This window comes from Ipomoea triloba, chromosome 4 (assembly GCF_003576645.1).
Source record: "Ipomoea triloba cultivar NCNSP0323 chromosome 4, ASM357664v1".
Taxonomy (NCBI): Eukaryota; Viridiplantae; Streptophyta; class Magnoliopsida; order Solanales; family Convolvulaceae; genus Ipomoea; species Ipomoea triloba.
Genome location: NC_044919.1, coordinates 1,755,658 through 1,780,300, shown reverse-complemented (window position 1 = coordinate 1,780,300; position 24,643 = coordinate 1,755,658). Strand labels below are relative to the sequence as shown.

The window sequence follows — 24,643 nt, the reverse complement described above, 5'->3', positions numbered from 1 at the left end:
TAACATTTGCTTATCGGCCTACATAACTTGACATATAAGAGTAACATTATATGAATTTCAATAGTAAACTTTCAATTGACATGACACATTGTAATTGATTGATTGTGTAATCAAAATACCTCATAATTTGATAACCAATCAAATATAACACGTCACATCAGATGATATTTTTATCACGGACAATATATGTATGTGTACCAATTTCCCATATGGAAAATGGATCAAAGGGTAACGTGGTCCCTTTGAAAGTTAGGTATAATCAACAAATATATTTCAATCCATTATCCATGTATGTACTAATTTGTATGTATAGGCCAGGCCACCAATGGAAAGATGTTAACATTGGCGGTTTGCCCCCCATGAATTTTATGAATTTCTTTTCAACCACAAAACTATATGCACCTTAATATCTTATCCAAATCCTTAGCTTCTAGAGTTCTAGATAGAGTACGAGGTTAAGATTGTACCATGAATATCACTCATATTAAACCTCCATCTCACCTGCATGCAGCATAGATAAATCACTTATCTTTGGATATCTACGATGTTGAAAGAGATTTCTTTCTCCACATAATAAAAAATAAAATAGAAAAATAAATCAGCATTGTCGAAAAAGTAGTGAAAAGTTGTTAACCACTTTAATGTGCCCTAGTGGAATGCGTGTTAGTTACTTGTATCACTCAAATTAAACCTCAATCTCACTTGCATTAAGCTTAAATCACTTACCCTAGAACATCTGCAATACTAAAAGAATTTTATTATTCCACATCGTCAAAACAAAATCAAAAGGAGAAAATAATATATCAACTTTGTTAAAAGTGACAAACAACTGTCCACCACCTTCTTATGCCCTTGCAAGCGAAGGCACAGTGTGCAATTCATGACACACAATTTCCATATACATTCTTCTTCTTCTTCTTGAACATTATCCGAATGATTTGTACATTTCACATATTGTCACTCTCTCTTCTCCGGATCATCTTTCTACTTACATGAATAACTAATATGGTTATATGATGTCCCACGTGCATTACACGTGTGCATGGTCAAGCAATGGATCCATTCCTCCATGGGTCAATCATCTATTAATAATAATATTATTATTATTTTAATAGTAATTATTATTATTATTATAACTTAAGTGTTAGTCAACATAGATTAGTGTTCGTACAACACAACCTGAAGCCCAGGAAGTACAAGCATGCATGCAGGAGGCGATGTTCCAGGGGAGTGTTTTTCATTATGTCCCGCGTGCAATCCGTCGCATTGCGCACTTTATTTGAACGGACTAATTAATGACACTGCTCTGCTACCCCCTTTTCATATTAGAGGATGAATAGTAATGTTGTGTACTTTATTAATGATATGTTGTAATCAATGAAAAGAATAGTATTAAACAAAATACATAATTAATTTTAAATGTATAACATATAATTTCAACATCATCACCATTATTTATTTATTTATTTTTTTGAAAGGAACATCATCACCATTATTATTATTTCAAAATTTCATTTTCAATTCATTTAGTAATAAGACCTATATATAAGAGCATGCCCAACAACAAATTTTTATTTTTTTTTTGGAGTTTTTGCATAGCTGATTCAACAAATTGGGGGAAATTTCAGAGATTTCTAAGCCCCAGTTTGGTCATTTACATCAATATGAAAAATTTCCCACTAAAGTTATAATAATCCAAGCACTGATACAGACATGGCTATCTTAAATCTAAATAAAGTACTCACAAGCCTACCATACACTTCACTTGGATGATAGTAGCACAGGTATGACCAAACTGTTTTAAGAGATTTGAAAACCTAGAAAATATAACTTAATTCTCAACATTTCAACAAGGAGGCAATAGAGGTTTGAAGGATACTCTACTATGTCCTACGGCGTTTTACCAAGTAAAATCAAAATCAATCGTTAAAATACAAAAGCTACATCACAGTTCATAGGAAGAGTAGAGTTTGAGCACCGCATAACTCACTATTTGTACATCCATTAAAGCGGAAGGTGCTAAAGAGCAACACTCATGGCCATGCCTAAATTGGAGGGGCGGGATAATATGACTGACCATAATAGGCGGGAGCTTGATTGGCTGCGGTTGATGAGTAGACTTGTGGGTAGGATGCCATCATAGCACCTCCTTGATTACTACACATGAGATTTTCCCGTTAATTCATTAGACCACGGACCGCCACAAGTAAAATAACGTAACCAAAAGTGAAAGCAGACTCAGTAAGATGGTTGAAAGCAAAGCTATTGAGAAAAGAGTAATGTTTGGGAATTCGTGAGAGCATGTCACAACCTGAGCAATATTGCACTTACCTGTTAACATAAAGCCCGTGCCCTTGAGTATATCCTTGCAACAGAGAAGCAGATGCATCGGGTCTGAAATATGTACTAAACTTATTAGTCAAAGTCCAAAACAACTACTATACTGTTGTCAGACAATGTATGACCAGCATGACTACATAAGTATGCAAAGTTACATTGGCTGTTGTAGCTGCATTGTCTGTTGCAACTGTAATGATTGCTGTAGCTGCACTGTTTCTTGAAGCTGCTGGCCACCAGTTTGTAGCATCAGCTGGGAATATACATACTCATCAATCCTTTGCTTTGCCAGGGCAACCTGTGGAAGAAGAAAGATGTTTACAGAATTATGATATGATCTTCTAAAACATTGCAATTTTCTATGTGTTTGCTTGGGCCCAACTTATTTTCAAGTTTATCTATTTAAAAAAACTTTTAAGTTATGCCGAATATTAGATCTACAAAAGAAACTTTTTAAGGCTAGAAAAGAGACAAAATGCCTCCTTTTTAAAAACACATGCTGAGCCAAACAAGCATTAAATCACATTTCTAAAAATGTTTCCTAGTGTGGGAAGCAAATATAGTTTCAAAAAAATCTCAGAAAGTCAAATGCTATATGCCAGTGAAGCAATTGTGTTAATAAGACATCAAAGAATCAAAATCATGAAAAAAGGATATGATGGAATCCATTAGTTTGACCTGTTGTGCACTACCGCCAAGATGGATTTGTCTTTGCTTTTGTTCACCTTTCCCACCATAAACCTGTATAAGACAAGGCATGCTAACTATCAAACAACAATGTCTAAAGTTGATACCCAGAAGATTGAGAAAGGTGAGAAATGATCAACCTACCACGAATTTAATCCCAAGAAGCACTGTAAGAGCAATAACTATGTACAGAGTAGTAATCTAAGGAAGATACCTACACACCTTAATTGTTGCTCCAGATTCAGTTCTTATCCTGGAAATGTTGGAGCCACACCTCCCTATCAGGCCACCAGCCAATGCCTCCGGAATCAACATAGTCGCATTTACATATTCAGCTGCAAGAGTGGTTGTCCTAAAGATGATGTCGTTATGAGAAATATATCAAGATTTCATACAGCAGCACAAGGCAGCAGTTTGAAAGTTCAGAAGGAGAAGAAAAGAAGAAGGAATTAATAACCTGAATTTGGATCAACATATTGATGAAGAGGGCGATTAAAGCCAAGATTATATGTTGGGCTTATAGTGATTACTTGTCTAGGAGGGTTATCCCTGTGCAATACAAAATTGATGCAGAATCAGGAAACAAAACATTTAAAAGAACTAGTAAATTTAAGCTCTCCAATGTAATCCAAATATTTTGTAAAACCTCAGTTGACAACCAATCTCCACTACTGCTCTGAGGACTGCAGGAATATCTCCAGAAACCTGCAATTAGACAACCCAAAATGAAAAGTCAATATCACCACTCCAGTTCATTCTAGTGATACAAGTTACTTATTGATCAGCTAGCACAAATCATTTGACCTCAATAATGCACCAGAATCCCAAGCATGTATGTTAAGCCACAAACTTATTTTAAACCCAAAACCCCCCACCCCGCAAAAAAAAACTAATAAAAACAAAAACAAACAAACAAAAAAAGAGCATAAAAGGACGTCTCATATTAAGTGAAGTTTGATCAAATGGAAGGACCCAATAAAGTCCGCAATTTAAAATCATTGAAAATTATCAGGAACATTTTCTTGATCATTCTTCCTTCAGACATTAAGGCAACCAAACTATGATAATGAATGTAAACTAAAAATCAATTTCATCCTCTGTAGTTCTGCAATGAATTACCAACATAGTACTTTTGGTACAAACAGAATTCCATTTCACGCTGCATGCTGACCACAGTACTGAATATAGTTGCTTAACAAAAAGCAAGGAGAAACACATGAAATCTAAAAGCACAAAAAAATAGTGCAAAAGAACTAGATGCCTTCACAAATACGAACTGATTAAAATGTTTTTACAAGATGATGGAGATCATGAACTGCAGACTTCAAGACTAACAGTTGTATCAGTAATAGTCTAACAAAAAAAGTTGAGCTTTAATGTACATAACAAATCATTCAGCCCATACATCCATACACAATCATATTTCTATTGATGCATGATGAAACTCTCATTTAAGAATTGTTAACAGACTTTCCAACCAAACTTTTTGTACACAACATAATTTTAGCACAAAATGCAGATAATATCTTTTTTTTTCTCATGTATAGTTAAGTGATTGGGAAAACAATACAAAGAAAATTTTTAATTCAGCAAGCAAGGTAAAGTTGTCTGTTTCCTTGGATCATTTGTCACCTAGAACAAGATTTTTCTTACTTGCACCACACGATCAGACTCATGGGCAGATGCACAAAGTGGCAACTGGTGTTGAGCGAGAACCGTAACAGTAGCCCCGGTAGAAATCCTCAAATTCTCAATATTTTGGCCAGACACCCCAATCAAACCACCTGCTTGAGAACCAGCAATCAAAAACCTTACTGAATTTGCTGGCACATGCCCAGCACCAGCTTTCAGTGCTTCAATGTTGCTATCATCATCCTAAAGGAAGTAAGGAATATATCGGATATAATTAGAGCACCAGCAACTTTTCCCGCTAAAAAGGTACGACATCAATGTTGAAAAAAACACCAGAACCACTTCAGTGGGCCATACTTGAGAGAAAAGGAATATAACATACAAAAAAAATGAACTTGATACAAGATAAATATAACAGATCAGAGTTTTCATTTTCCACTATCTATATATACATTCTTTGTATATACATACATAATACACACAACACATACATACATACATGCATACATAAAGATAGATAGAGGAAATAAACGAAAGCATTTTAGCAGGGAACAATATCTCATGCAAGCAGCACTTTGGGCTTGAGAAAAAAATAGTGATAATTCTTCTGCACCCAGACTATGGTACCTTCAGAATTAATGTCACAATTTGATGAAGGGCATTCTCAGCATCACAAAATGTGCCATCATTGTCTTTCGAACTGATGATGATAACCCTCTCTTCATGTCTCTTCAGAAACAAAAATCAGAAAGAACATGATAAGTTCAAGAAACAACAGTAAGTTTGGAATCGGAAGAAAATAGAGGAAAGTTTTCTCACTATGGATAATTAAGCAGTATAAATCCAGGTACAAGTTCTCTCCCTAAACTGGTATATATATCAAATAATGTATTTTGGAACTATTTCCATTGTTCCTGAAAATATTTAAGCATTTCTTTAGTTCTGAAATGAATACTCATGTTTTTAGTAACAAATCTCATTTTACATTTATTTCCTTATTACATATCATAAATAGAATTCTTACATATATGAGACTTATATTCTATGATGCACAAGAACTCTTAGAGGGCGTTTGTTACTTTCTCATCAATTAAATTCCTGGGAAAGTATTTCCAAGGAATGCATTTGATGGGAATAACTTTGCAAGGAAAATTAATTAACAAATTTGGTGTTATCCTAGAAATAATAATTAAATTACCCAGAAAATTAATTAAGATGTTAAATTCGTTAAAGCTTTCCTAGAAATTTTTTTTAAATCTCTAATATATCCTTGCTATATACAAACATTAAAATAATAATAATAATAATAATAATAATAATAATAAACCATATGCCAAAAAATTCTAGTCTACAGCAAGAATATTCAAAATACAAAACAGTACGTATGTAAAACCGTGTTGAGAGAGACAAATTTCTTCGATAAATAGTGTTGTTATACTTCGTAATGGTGAGAGAGAAAAATTTATTATATTTATAAGAGACTTTTAGTTTGGTGCCAAAATGATAAATACGTAATTGAATAAATTTGGTAGATTCCTAGTCACCCGGGAAAAAGGATCCTAACTCCCCTAGGTGGGATTTACTTTCATAATATGAAAAAGAAATGTGTTTAAGGGTCTAATTGAAGAACACATTTTTTGGGGTTAAAAGAAATTGAAAGTCGGGTTCTTACTACTTACTCCAACTCCTATATACCCTTATAACTACGTATTTTTATAGTCTATATACCTCTATAGTATATTACTTTTAATTATGGAACTAGTAAGGAATTAAGGGTCTGTTTGGAAACCCAAAAAAATGACTTCCAAAAGTCACTTTTTAGATTTTCCAATGTTTGGCTATCAACAGAAAATACTCATTCCGATGGCGATCAAAGGAAAAATGACCCATTTTGTGGCGAAAAATGTCTTCCGAGATTTTTACGTTTTTCGATTCTTATCTCACGCTCAGTCTTCCAGTTTCATCGCTCACTTCTAGTGGTTCTTGGTCTTGCTGGCCTCTCGGAGTTCTCAATCTCACTACTTGCCTCTCAATGAAGACTGAAGATTGAGTTCACAAGGAAGAAAAGAATATTTATATTAAAGAATTATTTTTTTTAAATGTTGGGCGCATAGCGATTCTTACAACGTTGCATTTGGCCACGTTCCATATCACATTTTTTAAAGTTTCTTTTTTTTTTTCTTATAGCATGTCCCTTCCCCATTTCGGTGCTACCTTATTTATATTATTGGGCAATTATACTCTATTACTCTATGCCGCGGAAGATACGATTATGAGGTATTTCATTTTACTATTACTTTTGGTAAGGACAGACGTGGGTGAGTATATGGGTCAGCAAACCCTGAGAGCACACTAACAGATCCACTAATCCACAAAAATGCAGGCAGATAAAACACCTTTTTGTAATTTCATATTAATTGGACAACAAGTTATACAGAAACCTAATTGAACAACAGGGCATGAAATGTGGATTCTCTTAACAATTAAAAGGAACCAGTTCCAAAGTCACTCTAGGTAGAAATTAGCCCTGGCTTCGAATAAAAGATCCTTAATCAAGAGGTTGCAGACAACAACATCCCATTTCATTTTACTTGCTCCTAGTGACTCTGCTAGAACCTAGAAAAGTCAATTAGCAAAGCATAAGAACCCATTGCAGCAGCTCAGGTCTTTAGAAAATGACTTCAATCTAGTTACCAGGATTCTATATTTTTTATCATAAGAACAGCCTCAGTTTCTCAAAAAACAAAAGTGATATGACGCATATGAATTAACTCTCACTGTCAATGTCAGCAGTTGAATTGACCCAATTAAGCTCTTTTTAACTAAACTGACCAAATTCTACACAAAAATTCTCTTCTACTATTTAGCATGGCTTCTTCCACTTCCAAAGATCTCCATGGCAACAATAAACCAATTACTAACACAAAACAAAAATTTCATACTCACAGATATGGCGTCGGCTATCTTAATTGTAGCCCTGGTCTCCTCTCGAATCTTCTGGATTCGATGCCCCACTTTACCAATAACCTTCCCGATCTGCTTCGACGGCACGATGATGCGGTACACAATATCCTGCGAAACCTTGACGCGCTTTTTCAACGGCGGCACGACCTCCGCTGAGGTGCCAGCCTCATCCGTCGCCTCCGCGAAATCCTCATCGCGGCGGCGCTTTGCGGTTGTGGACTTGTACGGATCGTCCTCCATCGATGGAGCTCCTGGTGGCGGAGGGTTAGGGTTTAGACTGGTCTCGATTGGCTGAGCTTGCTGAGCCATTGGTGGAGAACGGTGCTAGCTTGAGGGAAAAGTGCCGACCCGGCGTTTAGTTGCTTTATACTCTGTGTTAACACCGGGTCGGGTTACCGGGTTTGACGTAAAGCATATTCTTGAGGGAGAAAGCAGTTACGGAAACTTTATAATGGGCCGATGAAATCTAAAGGAAAAAAGATGACCCAAATTATAACGAGCCCATATCATAGAGATGGCTCATTAGTCACGATGAATTTTCGTTCCTCTATACTTTCTCAATCTGTTGAAGTATAATGAGTCAATATCACTTTCACGGACTAATGTGACATTGGATAGCAAAATATCCTTTTTGCCTCGAATCATACTTTAGAGACTAGAGTAAACAACTAATAATCAATTTTATTTTACAATATACTCTTCTGTTGTTGTGTTTCTTGGTCGATTGCTGCTTAGCTCAGACGATCGGCCACACGCCTTGAGCCCTGGACTAGTCAATGGACTGCTCTTTTCCTTCCATCTCATCTAACACTGGCCCTTTAGAATTAAAACGTTTACAAATTGGTCAATGTCACGAGTTTGAATCTTAGTCGTCTGGGTTTGAGCTGAGAAGCTATGATAGTTTATTTCCTTGTGATCTTTTACTTAATAGGATCATAAGGCGAGATTTATCCAATACGTACCATCAAGTAATGACTGAACGTTTCCCGTCACTCAAAAAAAAAAAAAAAAAGAGTCCAGCTACTTATGGGGCATTGACTCGGCCCACCAACGAAAGCCCATAAAGAGTTAAGAACTGCAAAAGGGCCTAACCGGAAACACAAAGATGGTAAGATGGAAAAGGGGGAGGGAGACGGGGGAAACGCCGAGTACTGGTGGTGGGCGGCTGCGAGTACCGGCCAACTAGGGTGGGGAATCTCCGCTCTTAGAAAAGGCTATGCCGGCAGTTCTAATCTCATGCCAGTCAAAGCTTTTTTCGTTGCCTCACTCTTCGTCGGCGCCACCGCTTCCGCCGCCGTCGCATCGCTTCTCGCCTCTGGCATCCATTCTGTAACTCTCTCTCTCTCACACTCAAACTCTTTTTTTTTTGTTTAAAATATCAAGCAGAGATGGAGATTGGACAGAGAAAGAAGAAATTTTGAAGTGATAAAAGAAGTAGAATACTATTATTAATCTTCTGTATAATCTTTGTGCCAAGACAGGATGAATTTACTGACATAAACACACTCACCTTTAGATTCATGGAATGGATAGACTATGGTTGATAGTAGGATTCCTGTAATTTACAGCAAGCAGAGATGATTAAGCTTGTAGATCACTGATTTTGCTGTTTGTGTTATAATTTCATACAATTGAATTGAACTATTTGACCTTGATTCTCAATGTCAGATAAAATACTGCCTTCAGTTCACAATAAATATGATTTCTTATTTAATTGGGACATAAACATTGTGTTATCCTTCTTGAAATCCTGCCATCCTGGTATGCTTCAATGTAAAATGCATGTTTTTCCTTTGTTTTGGTAGTTGTGTAGATGCTTCTTTGTTTCATAACACTGCAGTCAGGGTTTAGATGCTGCAATTTTTTGTAGATGTTATGATTCGCGACGGGAGGAGCCTATGCAATGTCTGATCTTTTCATGGACCTCTCAGCATTCTAGACAGACTCATGCTTTTGTTCATATCTTCTGCATCAACTGACATTCTTCTACTCTAGTGGTGTATTGAACTATTGATTGATGGTGTGTTTCATAGGTTGAAGATATGAAGACAGTGGGTGCAAGCATAAGAACTGGAGTTGGGATACCTCCAAGGGCACAAGATAACTAGATTACTAGACATTTGAGTTGATAATTTCTGTAGTCATTATGAGGACCAATTTCTGTATAATTAGGGATAAACTGAGTAATCTGCATTTCATTAGGAAGATGGAATCTTGGAAAAGAAGATTGATTGCAAGTCTAGCTGATGATAGATTTATAGTTACTGATGTTTATGACTATACAAGTAATGGTGTTAATAAATGTTTCCCACCTTATATTTTTCATTGATTGTTGGCAATATTTGCTTGCAATTGTTTTCCATAATACTTTGCATACCTTAATGAACATAAAATATACGTAATTTGGATGACTAGCCACTACCCAAGAGATGTACACCGGATAAATTCTGCCAACCTTAGCCAACAAAAAGCTTCAATCAGCCTAGGTTGTCTATACCGTCAACCTTAGCCAACCAAAGGCCTCAATCAACCTAGGTTGTCTATACCGTCAATATGTTGCTCTCAATGAAAGTCAAATTTGGAATCTTGTTGGTTTTCCAACAACCCAACTAACTTGGTTGAGGTTGTCCCTTGAAATATAGGTCATTTGTTCATTATGATTGTTGTGATACCATTATTGGCAGAGTATATTGTACCAAACATTGAAATGCAATAGCTTGACTTCAAGTTGCATTGCATTTTATATCAAGAAACATGTAAAGAATAAACACTGAAGTTTCCCAGTTATCCCTTGAGAGAGCTCCTATCCCATTGTCAATGCACCATGCATTACATGAGCTTTGAAAAGATCAAAAAAACAAAGATGTAAGGTGACAGCATGCCTATTTCAACACCATGGCTGGCATGAAAAATGAATAACATCAGACTGTGGGGTTGATACCAATTGTTGCATCCCATAAAATCAGAAAACATGCCCATTCAAGAATTTGTCCTTGATCACATCTTGGTAAGTAAAAAATTGGAGAACTATTTGTGTGATTGAAGGGTGTCAGAGACAGAATGGAGCAAGACATTTGGCTGTTTTTATTCAGGCTGGGACATAAGACTCGAGCATCAGTTGTGCCGGGGAAGGTGAATTGATCTGAACGATCAAATAGGTGAACTTCCACTGCTTCTCCTCTTTGTCTTGGAACATCTCTGCAAAAACTTTGCCGGCTCCATGTGGTCCCCGAATATAGAAATTGACCTGTGTTGAGTTTTAAGATTTAAACTGTCAAGAAGTTTCATATTAATACAACAATAAAATCATGATTATGAAAAGTTTTTAAGTGTCTGTTCTCTCATAATATTGTCCACTTCTCCCAGCTTGTCAAATGGTGAGTGACAAACGGGGAAGGCATCATGTGAAACTAAAGAAAGACATCAAAAGTTTGGAGTTAAAATTGGGGGTAAATAATCTCAGAAGAAAGTGTGAATGTAATACCTCAACGTGTTCAACCCCGTCCTCATCAGTCCATATCCTGTTTGGAATGCGTTGGCGAGCTGCACGGTTCCTACTTTCTGATCCATAGCCAGTAATAGGGGATCCAATTCTCACCCTAACCTGTTCCAAATGGCTTCTTAATTTCAAGTAATAATCTCAGATTCTCAATGCACCAAGCTTAAGCCAATCCAATTACAACTTTGAGCTGCATATCAAACCCTTATATTTGTTTTGGATATGTAAATTTTTTATTTTAATGGGTAGCGAGGAAAATGTTTATAAAAGCAAATAAGTACTCCCATAAACAATATTCACTTGTAATCGACAAACGCAAACTTAAATAATAGTAAAGAACAAATGCCCAGATCAGATGCTATCAAATCAAGGACATGGCATTTATAAAAGCAAATAAATGTTCCTATGCAATGTTCATTTGTAATCTATAAACTTGACAAACACAACCTTGAGACCAAACACCTAGATGCAATCAACCAAGGATATGCCATAAAAATGTAAAATTTATGGTAAAGAGCATACCTGGCTGTCATGTTGAATCCTATCGAGAGCCTTCCCAAAAATTTTGTACCTAGAGAATATAAAAATTATCTTAAATCCAGTAATGGAAAAAGGAACAAAGTCCTCTATACATAGAGTGCAGGAATAAATCCTTACTCTTTTGGCTCAAATATAAGTTCCTTAAAAACAGCATATGCAGCAGCGGCAGCAACTCCTAACCCCGCAAGAATGACAACACTGTAGGAAGCCCCCTCTGTAAATGACACAGGCTTCTCCGGGATATTATATGTGGGAGCATCAAAGGGATCATCAACGGTAGATATCTCTTTTCGGCCCTGAATAAGCAAGAACAAGATAAATAATTTATTAAAAAAAAAAAAAAAAGGGTGCATCTAAACACTACATCTAGAAATATCACCTTTCTTTATGAACAAAGAAACTATATCACATACAAAGCTATTGGCAACAAAACCTCTAATATTGGGTTTGACAGATGCCACATAAATGGTTTTCAACTTATAAGGAGACAGATGGACATTTGGCAACTTCCCACATTTGAATAAATGTCGATCCCTCTGTCTCCTTTTTATGGTTTACCTATACTTTCTTGATGTCTCAAGGACAAGGGCTTATCTATGTGATAGTGCAGAAGACCAAAAGAAGAAAATAAGTAAATGAATAAAAGAATCGAACAAAAAATCTGCCACTGCAAATTCTCGAAGACATAAGATTTGGAGCTCATAATGGAAAGCTCCGCATAAAACAAATGGAATTGTGCATTCTGAACATGTGCACCAAGGATGGGACATTAATGTCATCAGCAGATTGGTTTTTCGTGGAGAATCAAATAATATAGAGATGCATGCTCAAGAGCAGGATATTAGATATTCTTTGGCAGTAAAGATTATTAGTGATATATGGAGTAGAAACTTATCCAACAGGTGCTTGATAAGATTCCTAAATAAATCAGACTTAAAATGGGAAAATTCTAACTACATGAAATCATATCTCTGTAGCTTGTTAGTACATGCGATCTTAGTAGTTATGTTTTTCAAGTTGTATTTTTTGTTTACAATTAAAAGAACAAAAGAAAATAGATTATTATAGAAATTCCAGAAGAACGCAACAGCAGTAGCTTTTAAAAATTCACCACAAACATTTTCAAGAGAATCATTACAAATTGGAGAGGTGAAAAGTCAAAGGTTATTACTATAAAACATTATCAAATTTCTCACTTCGGAAGGGAAGGCATAGTAAATGCAAAACTAAGGTGTCTTGTAGTCTACTAAAGTTCACGTAGAGAGCAATCATTACATCTATGGTTCTAGAGACAAAGGCAAACCTCTGATCGCTTTTGTCCAGTTGATTCAGAAGCCTTTGATGCAAATGTTCTAGCAAAGCAAGGCATCTTGAATTTTATACCATTGATATTGGCAACCTGAAATGGTGCCTGAAAAGTAGTTACGTGTTTCATATTTGGACGATCTCTGAATAGTAAAGGAAGTCCTGCAGAACACAACACTCTCAGCATGAATTTGAAAGTAATGCCACCAAACTTTTCAACCCACAAATGAAAACTTAACAACCGAAAATATAAGCAGGTATCTGTAACTTAATGAGAAACGGGAAGCAGACTCTATTTTTAAGGTGTTGCTCAAAGACAAGAAACACATCAAATTTAACAACTTAAAGTAGCCAAGTCCCAATAAACAAATTGTAAACAACAATCCCAAAAATGAAATTATTATATGGAGTTCGCAATTTGCTTAGCATGAAGACATGAGTTTTGGCTACTAACCATCACCTTTGTTTGTGACCTGTAAAAATTTGAATGAATGATCAATAGGCAACAAGAAAGCAAGCTAACTAATCACTGAAAAAGCCCTTGCCAACAACTTACCCTAGCTATGGGATTAGCAGGGATAGAAGATTTGCTTGCATAAGCTGATTCTGCTAATTCCTGCAAGTAAATCATATTATAAAACATGATTCTTAACAACATAAAGAATTCCCAATAATTTTTTGCAGCTGAGACACAATTATCCCAATAGCTAAACACAAAAAAATCTCTACAGGGCGGGGAACTGAGCCAATGGGCTGAAAATTAACGCTGAATTTTGCATACCCTCCTTACAAAAGGATTGGCGGCAGCATTTTCCGAGACCAGAGAAGAAAATCCACAAATGCCCACATCAGAAACACTCTTGGCAGGCGCGTTCTCGAAGAAAGCATTCGAGTTTTTGTGTGATTTTAAGGCACATATGAATCTGTTCATAGAGAATCTGCTTCTCCGTACAGTTTGCAGCATCTTCCCACCCGCACTGCGCACTTTGCTGAGAGTTTTGATCTTGATCGAGCCAGTCAAAAACACAAGAGCTGATTAAGAGCAGAAAAGATCGAATCCTTGAAGACGCTATTAAGCTAATTTTTCTCAGAAGAACAAGGAACAGCCGAGGATAAATTTTGGGGTCATAAAAACCCCGGCGCAGGCCAGGGTCAAGGGGTTTTTGGGTTGAAGGTCACGTGCCGCCGGGACGATGCACGTGTGTCCCGTAACATAAATATGGGCTTTTTCTTTTCTTTTGAGAGGAAACACTCAAACACAATTAGTCAGCACTCACTAACATCCATAGTTACCACGTTACAAAGATATGGAGGAGGGTTAGACCCCCACTTTGAACAATTAGGCCTAAGGACAAACAGTTTAACTATAGCATAAAGTCGTGAGTTGTCTGATTCGTTGACCGTTTAGTAAATAATAAAGAAATTTATGAGAGTCTTTTCATTAAGTGTTCTATATCTATAATAACAAGATGAAAAAAATAATTTCCTCTACAAAGATTTAAATGTTAGACAATTTGGAGTGAATTTGTTTCCTCTTGCACTCTTTCGGATTTTTCTCCTTGATCCATCTTAATGCTTCCCTGGTAGTTGTAGCTTTTGCTTCCCTCGGGAAGTAATTTCCTTGCCATTGTATTCCTCTTGTTGTTATGAATCTTCCCCTCTCGTCCCTGATGATGCTACTAAAACCCATTTTACATTTTCGTTATCGATGGTTAATGGTTGCATCCACATTAATCTTCATGAATCCTGCCTAAGGTAAGGTTTTTTCTACTTCACTTCATCAATGATTTGATTTGTGCCAATGTTGTTTAGGGATGGCAATTTGTCCCTTTCCCTACGGATCCCCAATTCCCACACTGACGGGTAAGGCGATGGAGAAAAATTTCAGAGAAAGGAAAGGGGACGGGGAATGTATGTAATTCCCTGTCGAGGATAAGGACAGGGACAATAATACCCATCCCCACCCCGCCCCATCCCCGAATAATTATTAATATATATACATACACACACACACATATATATATATATATATATATATATATATATATATATATATATATATATATATTATTGTTTTTGAAATATGAATAACTCCATCCAAGTTAGTCAATATTTGTCTCGATATTGACAAAATTTTAAATTAGTGTAATTTATAAATTTAAAAACCTAAAGATTCAATTTTCATTTTTTAGGGTTATATAGATAATAATAATAATAATTTAATGATAAAATAAAACTTCATATTTCAATTCTAATGCTCGGCATTTTTTTTAAACAATGCGACGTATCTAAATTAACATTTTATCTTAGTGTCTTTTTATTTCATCATGAGATTATTAAGTGTACTTGCCCATGCCTTAACTAGGGCGGCAGATTCTTAGTTGGCCTGACTCTCTTTTTAGATACCGTACTCTTCTTACATGTATTCATTTTTTTCTTTCAGATTAATTAATAATTCATTATATTTTTCAAAATAATAATAATAATAATAATAAACAAACAAATTTGAAAAGCAACAAAGAAAAAGAAAAGGAAAAAAATGGATAATGGCAAAATAACCGCTTAAATTAACCGTCACCACGTACCCTCAAACCCCACAAAGCTAAAGAGTAATAAACACAAAAAAAGAAACAAAGTTAAAAAAACATCAATTGCAGTACAGAGAAAACCCATACTCCTGGAGTGCATGAAGGGAAGAAGAAGTTCATACACGTGCAGTTTTACCCACCACCATCATCACCACAGCAATGGAGATTCCGGCGAGTTAACGGCGGCGGAGATGAAGAAAGGGCCGTGGAAAGTGGAGGAAGACGAAGTTCTTCTCAACCATGTCAAGAAGTACGGCCCCAGAGACTGGAGCTCCATTCAGTCCAAAGGCCTCCTGCAACGCAGCGGAAAGTCCTGCCGACTCCGGTGGGTCAACAAACTCCGACCAAACCTCAAGAAGTACGAAAAACTCCCATCTTCACCACCACCATCATCATATCATCCTCGTACATTGCCTTCCATTTCTTGTTTTTATCTCTTTTAGTTCCCACCATTTTTGGTTGCAAGGAAAACCCCGGCCTGAGATAAATCTCGCCATGTGACCTTAATAAGGGATTGTAGTGATTAAATCTTCTGAGTTGTTCATAGCTTACCAGTCTTTCTAGTTTTTGTTTTTATCTGTTTTAGTTTCCACTTGTTTGGTGGTTAGGAAAGTCCCTGAGGATAAATCTCGCACTGGGAACTTAATCCGGGACTGTAGTGATTAAATCGGAGTTGTTCATAGTTTACCCGTTTTTAAGTTCTTGTTTTTATCTGTTTTAGTTTCCACTTGTTTGGTGGCAAGGAAAGCCCCAGCCACTGAGGATAAATTTCGCCACGTAACCTTAATCGGGGACTATAATGGTTAAATTAATCTGAGTTGATCATAGCTTATTACCCGTCTTTTGGTTCTTTTTTTATCTGTTTTAGTTTCTACTTGTTTGGTGGTAAGGAAAACCTCAGTCACTACCTAGGATAAATCTCGCTCTGTGACCTTAATTAGGGACTATGCTGTTTAGTCTAAGTTGTTTATAATTGACCAGTCTGTTTGGTTCTTGGACAGTGGGGTGAAGTTTTCTGCAGAGGAGGAGAGGATAGTGATCGATCTGCAGGCGGAGTTTGGGAACAAATGGGCCAGAATAGCGACGTATTTGCCCGGAAGAACCGACAATGATGTCAAGAATTTCTGGAGCAGCAGGCGCAAGAGGCTGGCCAGGATTCTCCACAATAATAACCACTCTGCAGCTTCATCGTCGCACTCTAACATGTCGCCGGAAAAAAACTCCGTTGCCGTCGAGGATGCCCCAGCTTTTCATCATGCTTCGTCCCTGGAGGTATGTAAGAACATTTTGCATTGTCCTTCATGAATTTTCTTGCAGATTATATAGTTTGAACTCAATCTTGAGTTTCAATCTTTTAGGGTATAGTAAAGGTAAATCCGCAACCGGTATCTTTGTGTAACAAGTAAATTTTATTTTGAGACCCACAGTAAACAGTCTAAGTTGTTATAGCTAGCAGGCTCAAACTAATAAGATTAATAAGCGGCTCCCAAACACAAATAAATTATATGTTATGACCCATAAGGCCACAGTTAATCGGTTAGGTTATTATAGTTGACGTGCTCAAACTAATAAAGCCAGTAATTAATAAGTTGTTCGTGAACTTATAATCTTGTGGCTAGATCAATTTGGTTGGAACTTATAATCTTGTGGCTAGATCAATTTGGTTGAAGTTATCCTGAATTTTGACTTTGGGTGCATGCAACATATGGTTGCTTGCTAGAATCCATGCATGTTTGGGTATACTAACGATGTAAACGCGCAAACTAATAAGATCAACATGCCTTTCTTGAACATAAATAAATTTTATTTTGTGACCAATATGCAACTGGTTAAGTTGTTATAGCTGACGGCCCAAACTAATAAGACAAAGGGACTCAGCTCCTAACGTATAATCTTGTGGTCAGAGGTTGGAGTTGGCCTGAATTATGATATGCAACATATGGTAGCTTGCTATAATCCATGGATGTTTGCATATATTTTTGTATGTAATTTACAATATTTCAGGCACAGAAGCTGAGCTCAATGGATGATGAACAAGAAGCAATGTTACTATCAAAGCCACAATCTTGTTCATCATCGTCGAATGTGGTCGGAAAATCCGAGGAGGCCGCCTGCAACGTTGTTTCGGCAATGCCGCCGGAGGCGGCGGTGAATATTCCCATCCCGTTCACTTTCGAGCCTGTTAATCTGTTTCACCCGCACCTTCTTTCCTTCCCGGAATTCCCACAGCTTCTGACGGACGACGACATTGCTCTGCCGCCGGCGATAGAAAGCCTGCCGGATGGTTTCAACGACAACCTAGGACCATTATGGGATCCAAGCTTGTTGGATATGTTCGGAAGCTCTGCTGCTTGTGATGCTTCTGGGATGGGGAATGGTATGCAGCTTCCATTTCCGGCGCAGGAGGGAGGCTTCCGGCGGGAGGATGGTGTGAAGAAAGAGGCCGGAACCCTAACTCCGGAGAGCTTCATTGATGACTTCCCAATTGATATGTTTGATCATATTGAGCCGCTTCCTAGCCCATCTGATTGGTGATGATATGATGATGTGTGGATCTGATTGTTTGATCCATGAATTATATGTACTTTTCTTTTTATCCCAAAAGACTTCTCGACAAATTGTCACTTGATATTGCCACGATTATATATTTATATGTAATTCTCTTTGTTTTTTGATAACAAAGATTTAAAAAGTAGGGCTACTTTTTGATTTTTTCTTTTTTTTTTTTTTTGTTTTTGTTTTTCTCCTTTTCTTTCTTGATATATAACAAAAATTGGGTTACTTTTTGAAAAACTGAAATTCTTAATGAGTATCACTCTGTGTCATGGTTTGTTAGATACAATTACAAATATTGCTCGAAAAAGTTATAAATGGAGCAAATATTTGTCTTTATTAATGATTGTAAGACGGCATGTTATACAATATGATACTTTTCAACTTGTGTCGCCAATAACAATCCAAATTATGATGTTATTACTGCTACCCAAATCCCAATGCTTAAATAATAATAACACGTTTGACACGATTCTCTTCTATCAATGTGTCGCTGAAATATTATGTTATTGCTGTTACCCAATTCTTGATTTTTCCTTCCCAAGGGCTTTATGCAATTATGCATAACACAATAACAATCTTAAGAGCATTCACAACAGAAAATATTTAGAGAATAATGTGAGTTAAAAACCCATGAATGATCTTCTATCTAGTGTTATTTGTTTTTGAACTTTTGCAAACATGAAATTATTGTCCCCCTCCCCCACAACTGACAACAATATAAAGCACTACACAACACGCACCTGCAGCGCGCCACGGCGCGTTAATTGAAGCTTTCATTTTTTGTTTTTCTTTTTCTTCTCCCCATGTCAGCTGCTGACAATTTCAATTGTTTATTAATTTCTTTTTAAAATTTTGATTTGTTTTATTTTTTTCCTCTCATCCCATTTTCTCTTTTCTAATTACACTTTACAAAAACTTCTCAATAACCGCGAAATATCCCACTGATAAGGATGCTCTAAGTTGAATGTAATTGTATCACTATTATCCTAAAGGGAATAGGAAAGAGATTAACAAATTTTGTATTGGTACTTTCCATGCATGGTCGGACTGATTCAGCGGATACTCGAGAGTCGTTTAAGGTTAGGAAAGTAGGGCCAGAGTCAACATAGGAGGGCAGAGGCGGCCAATTAAGGTTTGGTCGTGTGCGTAGTAAACGAGTCCACCGCCAAGGAGGAAACCCATCCCTTCAAAACAAGGAAAGCACACTGCCAAGGAAACTCGCGTACAGAGTGGGAGAAGAATTGGGGAGGCCCAAAGCGCTCTCCGTTCCCTCTCTCTCTCTACAACTCCCTTTTCCAGGTATTTTCTTCAACCCTTCGTCTTTCTTTATTCGTCTTCTTCTTCTTCTTCTTCTTCTTCTTCGCTGTCTCTATCTGGATTCCTCGATTCGCTTGAAGAAATTGAGCGATTGATTTCTTCAAGGGTGTTTGATTAAGGTTGAATTTCGGGTGTAAAGCTGGTGTCTTTACTCTTGATGGTTCAGTTTGGGGAAGATTGAAACTTTTTTCCCCCATAAATCGATTGCGTGAAGATTTTTTTCTAAAATTCGTGGTATGAAGTTTTTTCTTAATTGTAGTCATATGCTCATCAAACGTTAGGCATTTGATGTTGAAGATGTGAAATAGGTTTTAACAATACTAGAAGCTAGGTTTTGCTGAGAGAGATGATGGGATTTGATTGTCAGTATGTTTTGGGGAAAATTTTCACTGCTGCTTTGATGGTAGACTAAATAGGAGTTTTAGGGTTTTAATCTGTCTTTGTGTTTGCCTGCATAAATTTGGTGTTCTAACTTCTAACTGATCTTGCATAGGGTGTTGATGATTAAATGCATTGAGAATTGAATCTAATTAAAGTAGTTAGTGAGTTGATACCGGGCTTGTATTAAGATGGAATTGTTGAAATTCTAGCAGGCAAAGCTTTACATGATATTGTAAGATCGTTTCTAACTTTACATGCTTTCGATTTCTTAGAACATGACTTTTTGACATAATATATGTATTTGAGAGGAGTTTTTAGATAGATGGGCTTGCTTTTACATGAAAGGGCTTTGTAGCAACTTTTATCTGTGTGTTAAGTGGCTTATATGAGTGTCAGTTTGTTACATCTTGGTTCTTAATATTGTTGATTTTGAGTTTTTACATACTTCAAAGTTGTTATGAAGCTCTGAGATTTGATTTCCACTTGATTTGTTCACCTTCTCTGTATTAAGTCCATTGTTTTCTTTCAAAGGTGCTAGCTTCTAGTGTATTTTCTGTGGCGTAAAGGACATCCAATATGTTTGGAAGGGGTCCACGAAGGGGTGATAACTCCAAATACTATGAGGTTCTTGGTGTTTCGAAAAGTGCCAGCGAAGATGAGCTTAAGAAGGCCTACAGAAAAGCGGCTATGAAGAATCATCCTGATAAGGGAGGAGATCCCGAGAAGGTGAGTGTTATATTGATGTCCCGACTTAGAGACTGTTACAGTTTCTCCGGATAAGTAATCTTGGGAAGGAATAGATTTGTACGCAAAGAGAATTGAACTGGACATCATTTTACTCGGCCAACATTTTAACTTCTTTTCCTCTCATGTCATCAGTTCAAGGAGTTGTCTCAAGCTTATGAAGTTCTCAGTGATCCGGAAAAGAGAGAAGTTTATGATCAGTATGGCGAAGATGCCCTTAAAGAAGGAATGGGAGGGGGTGCCGGGGCCCATAGTCCTTTTGACATTTTTGAGTCATTCTTTGGTGGATCATTTGGGGGTGGTCACCACTTCGGCGGACCATTTGGAGGTGAGAATGATTATCTATTTATTTATTTATTTATTTTTTCGGTTTGTTATTTTAGTGAATTGGAAAATGAAGTTTTTGTTCACATTATTTGATTTTCAAGGCGGTGGTAGCAGCTCGAGGAGCAGGAAGAGACAAGGGGAAGATGTAATACATACTCTTAGAGTTTCTCTAGAAGATTTGTATAACGGCACAACAAAAAAGCTCTCACTTTCCAGGAACAAATTGTGCCACAAGTGCAAAGGGTATGCTCTCATATTATTGATTTTTTAATCTATGTATCTTCTGTTCCTAGTAGCGCTAGTATATATGAACAGATACTACATTGTAACAGAGTCAGTAGTACTCAAAAAAAAAAAGTAGCGCTTCTAACGAGGAGCCTTTGAATACATGTATCTTATGTGGAAAACATAATGAATAAATTACTTGTTACTGTAACAACTAAACAAATAATTTTTTTTTTTTTAATATTCTGTTTTGGTCCAATAAAGTGATAAACTCATCATCTTTGACGTTATTTTTCTTGGGGTCAGTTTCTCAAATCTCTATGCATACATTTATGCATTCAGGAGAAGAAATATCCCCGGGAGGCCGGGACATGTACATAAATCCAAATGGAAACTCTAACATGCATAATATTGCCCGACTTACCTCTATCCCATGTTCCCATTTGGCTTAGATTTCTTTTAATGTTTTATGTTTTACACTCCGTTTTGTGTGCTGATTTTGAGCTTCTATCGTGTGCCATTTACTTTTATTTTGACCTATATGTATTCTAACTGTTATCAGGAAAGGTTCAAAGAGTGGAGCGACTGGAAGATGCAACGGGTGTCGTGGCACTGGAATGAAGGTTTCAACGCGACAGATCGCACCCGGCATGATCCAGCAGATGCAACATGTCTGTCCTGATTGCCGAGGATCAGGTATGTAATGAAATTGTTATTGGTGGTCGGGATATGGGAACATTGGATCGCACATTATATCTTTTTTTTCTTTTTTTTTTTTTTTTTCCTCGACACAGGTGAGGCCATAAGTGAAAGAGACAAATGTACACAGTGCAAAGGAAGCAAGGTTACCCAAGAAAAGAAAGTGCTGGAAGTGCATGTCGAGAAGGGTATGCAAAATGGTCAAAAGATAGTATTTACCGGGGAAGCAGATGAGGCGGTAAGTGAAGTTAGATATCTGCTGACCAAATTCGTTTCGAAATTCTGGTTTTGTTGAAATTTTTGCTTATGGTTGACATTTGTCATTGGAAATTATGAGCCTTGTAGTTAATCCCGAGAAAGTTTGGAGTCACTTAGAAACCGATGCAGCACGGTTCCATTTAATCAAACAGATATCTCGCATTCCTATCACAATGTTCAATTTTGTTTTGCTGTTTGTTTTGACAAAGGTCGTGTTGTTCTCAACTTTTCTGGTACTGGAACTTGCAGCCGGATACCATCGCCGGGGATATCGTCTTCGTGATACAGCAGAGGGAACACCCCAAGTTCAAGCGGAAGTTTGATGATCTCTATATGGAGCACACCCTCAGTTTAACCGAAGCTCTTTGCGGTTTCCACTTCGTCCTAACTCATCTCGATGGCAGGCAGCTTCTAATCAAATCAGGACCCGGCGAAGTTATTAAGCCCGGTAACATCCCGCACCCTATAATTTCCGCTAGTGGGATGCAAAAAATTACGTTTGTTAACTCACTTCTACTTTTGCGCAGATCAATCCAAGGCAATAAACGACGAAGGAATGCCACACCACCAAAGGCCGTTCATGAAGGGTCGCTTGTATATCAATTTTGACGTGGAATTTCCCGAGCCCGGGGCTCTTTCCCCCGAGGCATGCCGCGCTCTCGAGACTATCCTGCCACCGAAACCCTGCCAGTCCGCATTACCCATCAACCTGGACGAGTGTGAGGAAACCACATTGCAGGACGTGAACATCGAGGAAGAAATGAGGCGCAAGGAGCAGCAGAGGCAGCAAGAGGCTTACGATTCAGATGATGATTCGTCTTCAGATGTGCACCGCGTGGCATGTAACCAGCAGTAGTAAGGCCCGGGAGATTGCCGATTTGCTTATCTAGGCTAGTGTATTTTTGTTATATGGTCATTTGGGATATATATAAGTATTATTGCTTTTTAATTTGCATTTTGAAGTTTATCACTACAAGGTATTTTTTATTTGTATTTTTTGCCTGATTGCCTGAGTTATCTCATACCATAATATTATCACATATGATATGTAATAGCCTAATAGGTATTTGACCTCTGCCCACATCTTTTTTTTTTTTTTTTCTTGTATGCAATGTTAAGGAGGAAAAGTGAACCTACACTTATGTCAAGTGAAATATTGGTTCTTACATAATGAACATTCATTATTAATGTCAGGTTGTAACTTATGTTTTGTCAAAGGTATATAGGCTGAGGGTCACAGACTGAAATGTGAACAAACTAAAAGAAGTTGACAAAAAATAGGAAATTTTTAAAAATTGGACAAAATAGAATAAAACTTGCTAATGAGTTTTTTTGTCAAGATAGTAAAAATTGAATTTGTGACTTCCACGCTCGAAAGTTATATTCCATATACACGATCATTTTTCGAGTCTGAAAAGCCAAGGATAACTACCACACAACAAATTTAAGATTACTCTCCACACCACTTAATCCCATCTTGGATCAACAATTACAAGTACGAATTTATTCTCCCTATTCATGTATATATACATGTCTGGATTATAGTCACAACAATGTCAAAGCACTTTCCTGTTTCTTTACATATTCAATAACACTAAGAAATGACTATTGGGGCTTAATAATAACATCATAACACAACAAGTAGTTATAAGTTCACCAAGGGGTCAAAAGATAAGATAGCTAGAATAGGATACAAATTCAACCCACTATTTTTGAATGATCACTAACCGGGATGGATAATACAACTGTAGAAAACAACCATTATCGCTGAGAAGAATCCAAGACTCCTTCAAATTAAAGGATTACCAGCAGCATTCCACAGAACCAAACAATGGGCACTTCGGATCCTTGTACAGGAACAGAACTAGATGGACTTCCTCCTCGATCTTGAATTGAAGCCGGCCTTGTATCTCTATCTTGCCCGGCCATCATGGATTGGATGACCTAGTTGAGTTAATTGTCTGGCCAACTGCGAGTTGTTCCTCAATCCGAGGCAGAAGAATAAACAAGCAAGCAAGCATGTGATGCCATGAACCAATGCAGCAGGGTACCCAACAACATATTTCAATCTTAATTAGACCATTATTATGTAAAACCAATTTGGAAAAGAGAAGGAATAATATGTATATTTTGTGTGTGTGTGTAAAACAAACCAAAACATGATTTTTAATGGTGGAGTCTTTGAGAGCATAAACTGTTTCAGCAAATATAAACAATAGCAGTTCAGAAAATGCACTGCACATAAGCACCTATGGGTGCTTAATTAACTGAAAGCACCACAATGGTGCTAATTACCATTACTAATGGTAATTAAGCTTAAGCATTGTCTGGCCATCTCCAGAATATTAGCATGCCAAGTGTGTATATATAATTCCTTGAACTTTTCACTCGTTTGTAATTAATTGTGTATGAAAAGTCATATGTTAGTTGGTGTAATTTTAAAAATATAACAATATACTCCGTAGTATATAAGAAATGATAATACGAGTAGTAATAATTTCCTTTCAACGATTAACAAGCTATAGATAGGGGCAAATATGTAAATTACACAAAATGAATTGAAGGTTGAAGTCTGATTGAGCTG

The 24,643-nt window shown here is 36.9% G+C and overlaps 5 protein-coding genes across 7 annotated transcripts; 3 read left to right on the top strand and 2 right to left on the bottom strand.

Moving 5' to 3' along the window:
• Positions 1 to 1,653: 1,653 nt before the first annotated feature.
• LOC116017522 (poly(rC)-binding protein 4-like) lies at positions 1,654 to 7,962 on the bottom strand. The gene is made up of 10 exons (XM_031258131.1): positions 7,603 to 7,962; positions 5,284 to 5,385; positions 4,678 to 4,899; positions 3,671 to 3,729; positions 3,482 to 3,573; positions 3,247 to 3,359; positions 3,016 to 3,078; positions 2,496 to 2,635; positions 2,332 to 2,394; positions 1,654 to 2,157 (listed from the first exon to the last, which is right to left on the bottom strand). The coding sequence occupies exons 1-10, from the start codon at positions 7,927 to 7,929 to the stop codon at positions 2,046 to 2,048; spliced, it is 1,293 nt and encodes a 430-aa protein (XP_031113991.1). The 5' UTR covers positions 7,930 to 7,962; the 3' UTR covers positions 1,654 to 2,045.
• A 764-nt stretch (positions 7,963 to 8,726) lies between these two features.
• Positions 8,727 to 9,947, top strand: LOC116017137. Its single transcript, XM_031257666.1, has 2 exons — positions 8,727 to 8,949; positions 9,654 to 9,947. The coding sequence occupies exons 1-2, from the start codon at positions 8,734 to 8,736 to the stop codon at positions 9,726 to 9,728; spliced, it is 291 nt and encodes a 96-aa protein (XP_031113526.1). The 5' UTR covers positions 8,727 to 8,733; the 3' UTR covers positions 9,729 to 9,947.
• A 390-nt stretch (positions 9,948 to 10,337) lies between these two features.
• LOC116015097 (probable mitochondrial import inner membrane translocase subunit TIM21) lies at positions 10,338 to 14,097 on the bottom strand. Of its 2 annotated transcripts, none has more exons than XM_031255103.1 (8): positions 13,746 to 14,097; positions 13,521 to 13,580; positions 13,425 to 13,437; positions 12,963 to 13,126; positions 11,777 to 11,955; positions 11,642 to 11,690; positions 11,105 to 11,224; positions 10,338 to 10,867 (listed from the first exon to the last, which is right to left on the bottom strand). In XM_031255103.1, exons 1-8 carry the CDS (start codon positions 13,926 to 13,928, stop codon positions 10,709 to 10,711), a joined length of 927 nt encoding a protein of 308 aa, XP_031110963.1. In that variant the 5' UTR covers positions 13,929 to 14,097; the 3' UTR covers positions 10,338 to 10,708. The 2 variants fall into 2 exon arrangements, with proteins under 2 accessions (XP_031110963.1, XP_031110962.1); XM_031255102.1 differs by having other exon boundaries at positions 13,419 to 13,437; positions 13,746 to 14,096.
• A 1,553-nt stretch (positions 14,098 to 15,650) lies between these two features.
• On the top strand, positions 15,651 to 18,087 carry LOC116017768 (transcription factor DUO1-like). The gene is made up of 4 exons (XM_031258402.1): positions 15,651 to 15,910; positions 16,554 to 16,824; positions 16,911 to 16,922; positions 17,557 to 18,087. The coding sequence occupies exons 1-4, from the start codon at positions 15,651 to 15,653 to the stop codon at positions 18,085 to 18,087; spliced, it is 1,074 nt and encodes a 357-aa protein (XP_031114262.1).
• Positions 18,088 to 19,259: 1,172 nt separating this feature from the next.
• On the top strand, positions 19,260 to 23,140 carry LOC116016610 (dnaJ protein homolog). Of its 2 annotated transcripts, none has more exons than XM_031256955.1 (8): positions 19,260 to 19,407; positions 20,338 to 20,532; positions 20,686 to 20,878; positions 20,979 to 21,120; positions 21,665 to 21,798; positions 21,897 to 22,039; positions 22,309 to 22,507; positions 22,587 to 23,140. In XM_031256955.1, the coding sequence occupies exons 2-8, from the start codon at positions 20,383 to 20,385 to the stop codon at positions 22,913 to 22,915; spliced, it is 1,290 nt and encodes a 429-aa protein (XP_031112815.1). In that variant the 5' UTR covers positions 19,260 to 19,407; positions 20,338 to 20,382; the 3' UTR covers positions 22,916 to 23,140. The 2 variants fall into 2 exon arrangements, with proteins under 2 accessions (XP_031112815.1, XP_031112816.1); XM_031256956.1 differs by lacking the exon at positions 19,260 to 19,407 and adding an exon at positions 19,522 to 19,659.
• Positions 23,141 to 24,643: the final 1,503 nt, after the last annotated feature.

What these genes read in the sequence shown, in the direction of transcription:
- LOC116017768 (XM_031258402.1), top strand. Translation starts at nt 15,651, where the DNA reads ATGAAGGGAAGAAGAAGTTCATACACGTGCAGTTTTACCCACCACCAT. An exon ending in CTCCGACCAAACCTCAAGAA is followed by an intron (nt 15,911 to 16,553) that starts GTACGAAAAACT and finishes GTTCTTGGACAG; the next exon opens with TGGGGTGAAGTTTTCTGCAG.
- LOC116017522 (XM_031258131.1), bottom strand. Translation starts at nt 7,929, where the DNA reads ATGGCTCAGCAAGCTCAGCCAATCGAGACCAGTCTAAACCCTAACCCT. An exon ending in GAGATTGGTTGTCAACTGAG is followed by an intron (nt 3,574 to 3,670) that starts GTTTTACAAAAT and finishes TGTATTGCACAG; the next exon opens with GGATAACCCTCCTAGACAAG. An exon ending in TTGGCGGTAGTGCACAACAG is followed by an intron (nt 2,636 to 3,015) that starts GTCAAACTAATG and finishes CTTCTTCCACAG; the next exon opens with GTTGCCCTGGCAAAGCAAAG.
- LOC116016610 (XM_031256955.1), top strand. Translation starts at nt 20,383, where the DNA reads ATGTTTGGAAGGGGTCCACGAAGGGGTGATAACTCCAAATACTATGAG. An exon ending in AGGGAGGAGATCCCGAGAAG is followed by an intron (nt 20,533 to 20,685) that starts GTGAGTGTTATA and finishes TCATGTCATCAG; the next exon opens with TTCAAGGAGTTGTCTCAAGC. An exon ending in TCCTGATTGCCGAGGATCAG is followed by an intron (nt 21,799 to 21,896) that starts GTATGTAATGAA and finishes TCCTCGACACAG; the next exon opens with GTGAGGCCATAAGTGAAAGA.
- LOC116017137 (XM_031257666.1), top strand. Translation starts at nt 8,734, where the DNA reads ATGGAAAAGGGGGAGGGAGACGGGGGAAACGCCGAGTACTGGTGGTGG. An exon ending in TCGCCTCTGGCATCCATTCT is followed by an intron (nt 8,950 to 9,653) that starts GTAACTCTCTCT and finishes TGTGTTTCATAG; the next exon opens with GTTGAAGATATGAAGACAGT.
- LOC116015097 (XM_031255102.1), bottom strand. Translation starts at nt 13,928, where the DNA reads ATGCTGCAAACTGTACGGAGAAGCAGATTCTCTATGAACAGATTCATA. An exon ending in CCAATCCTTTTGTAAGGAGG is followed by an intron (nt 13,581 to 13,745) that starts GTATGCAAAATT and finishes ATTTACTTGCAG; the next exon opens with GAATTAGCAGAATCAGCTTA. An exon ending in CTGGACAAAAGCGATCAGAG is followed by an intron (nt 11,956 to 12,962) that starts GTTTGCCTTTGT and finishes TTGCTTATTCAG; the next exon opens with GGCCGAAAAGAGATATCTAC.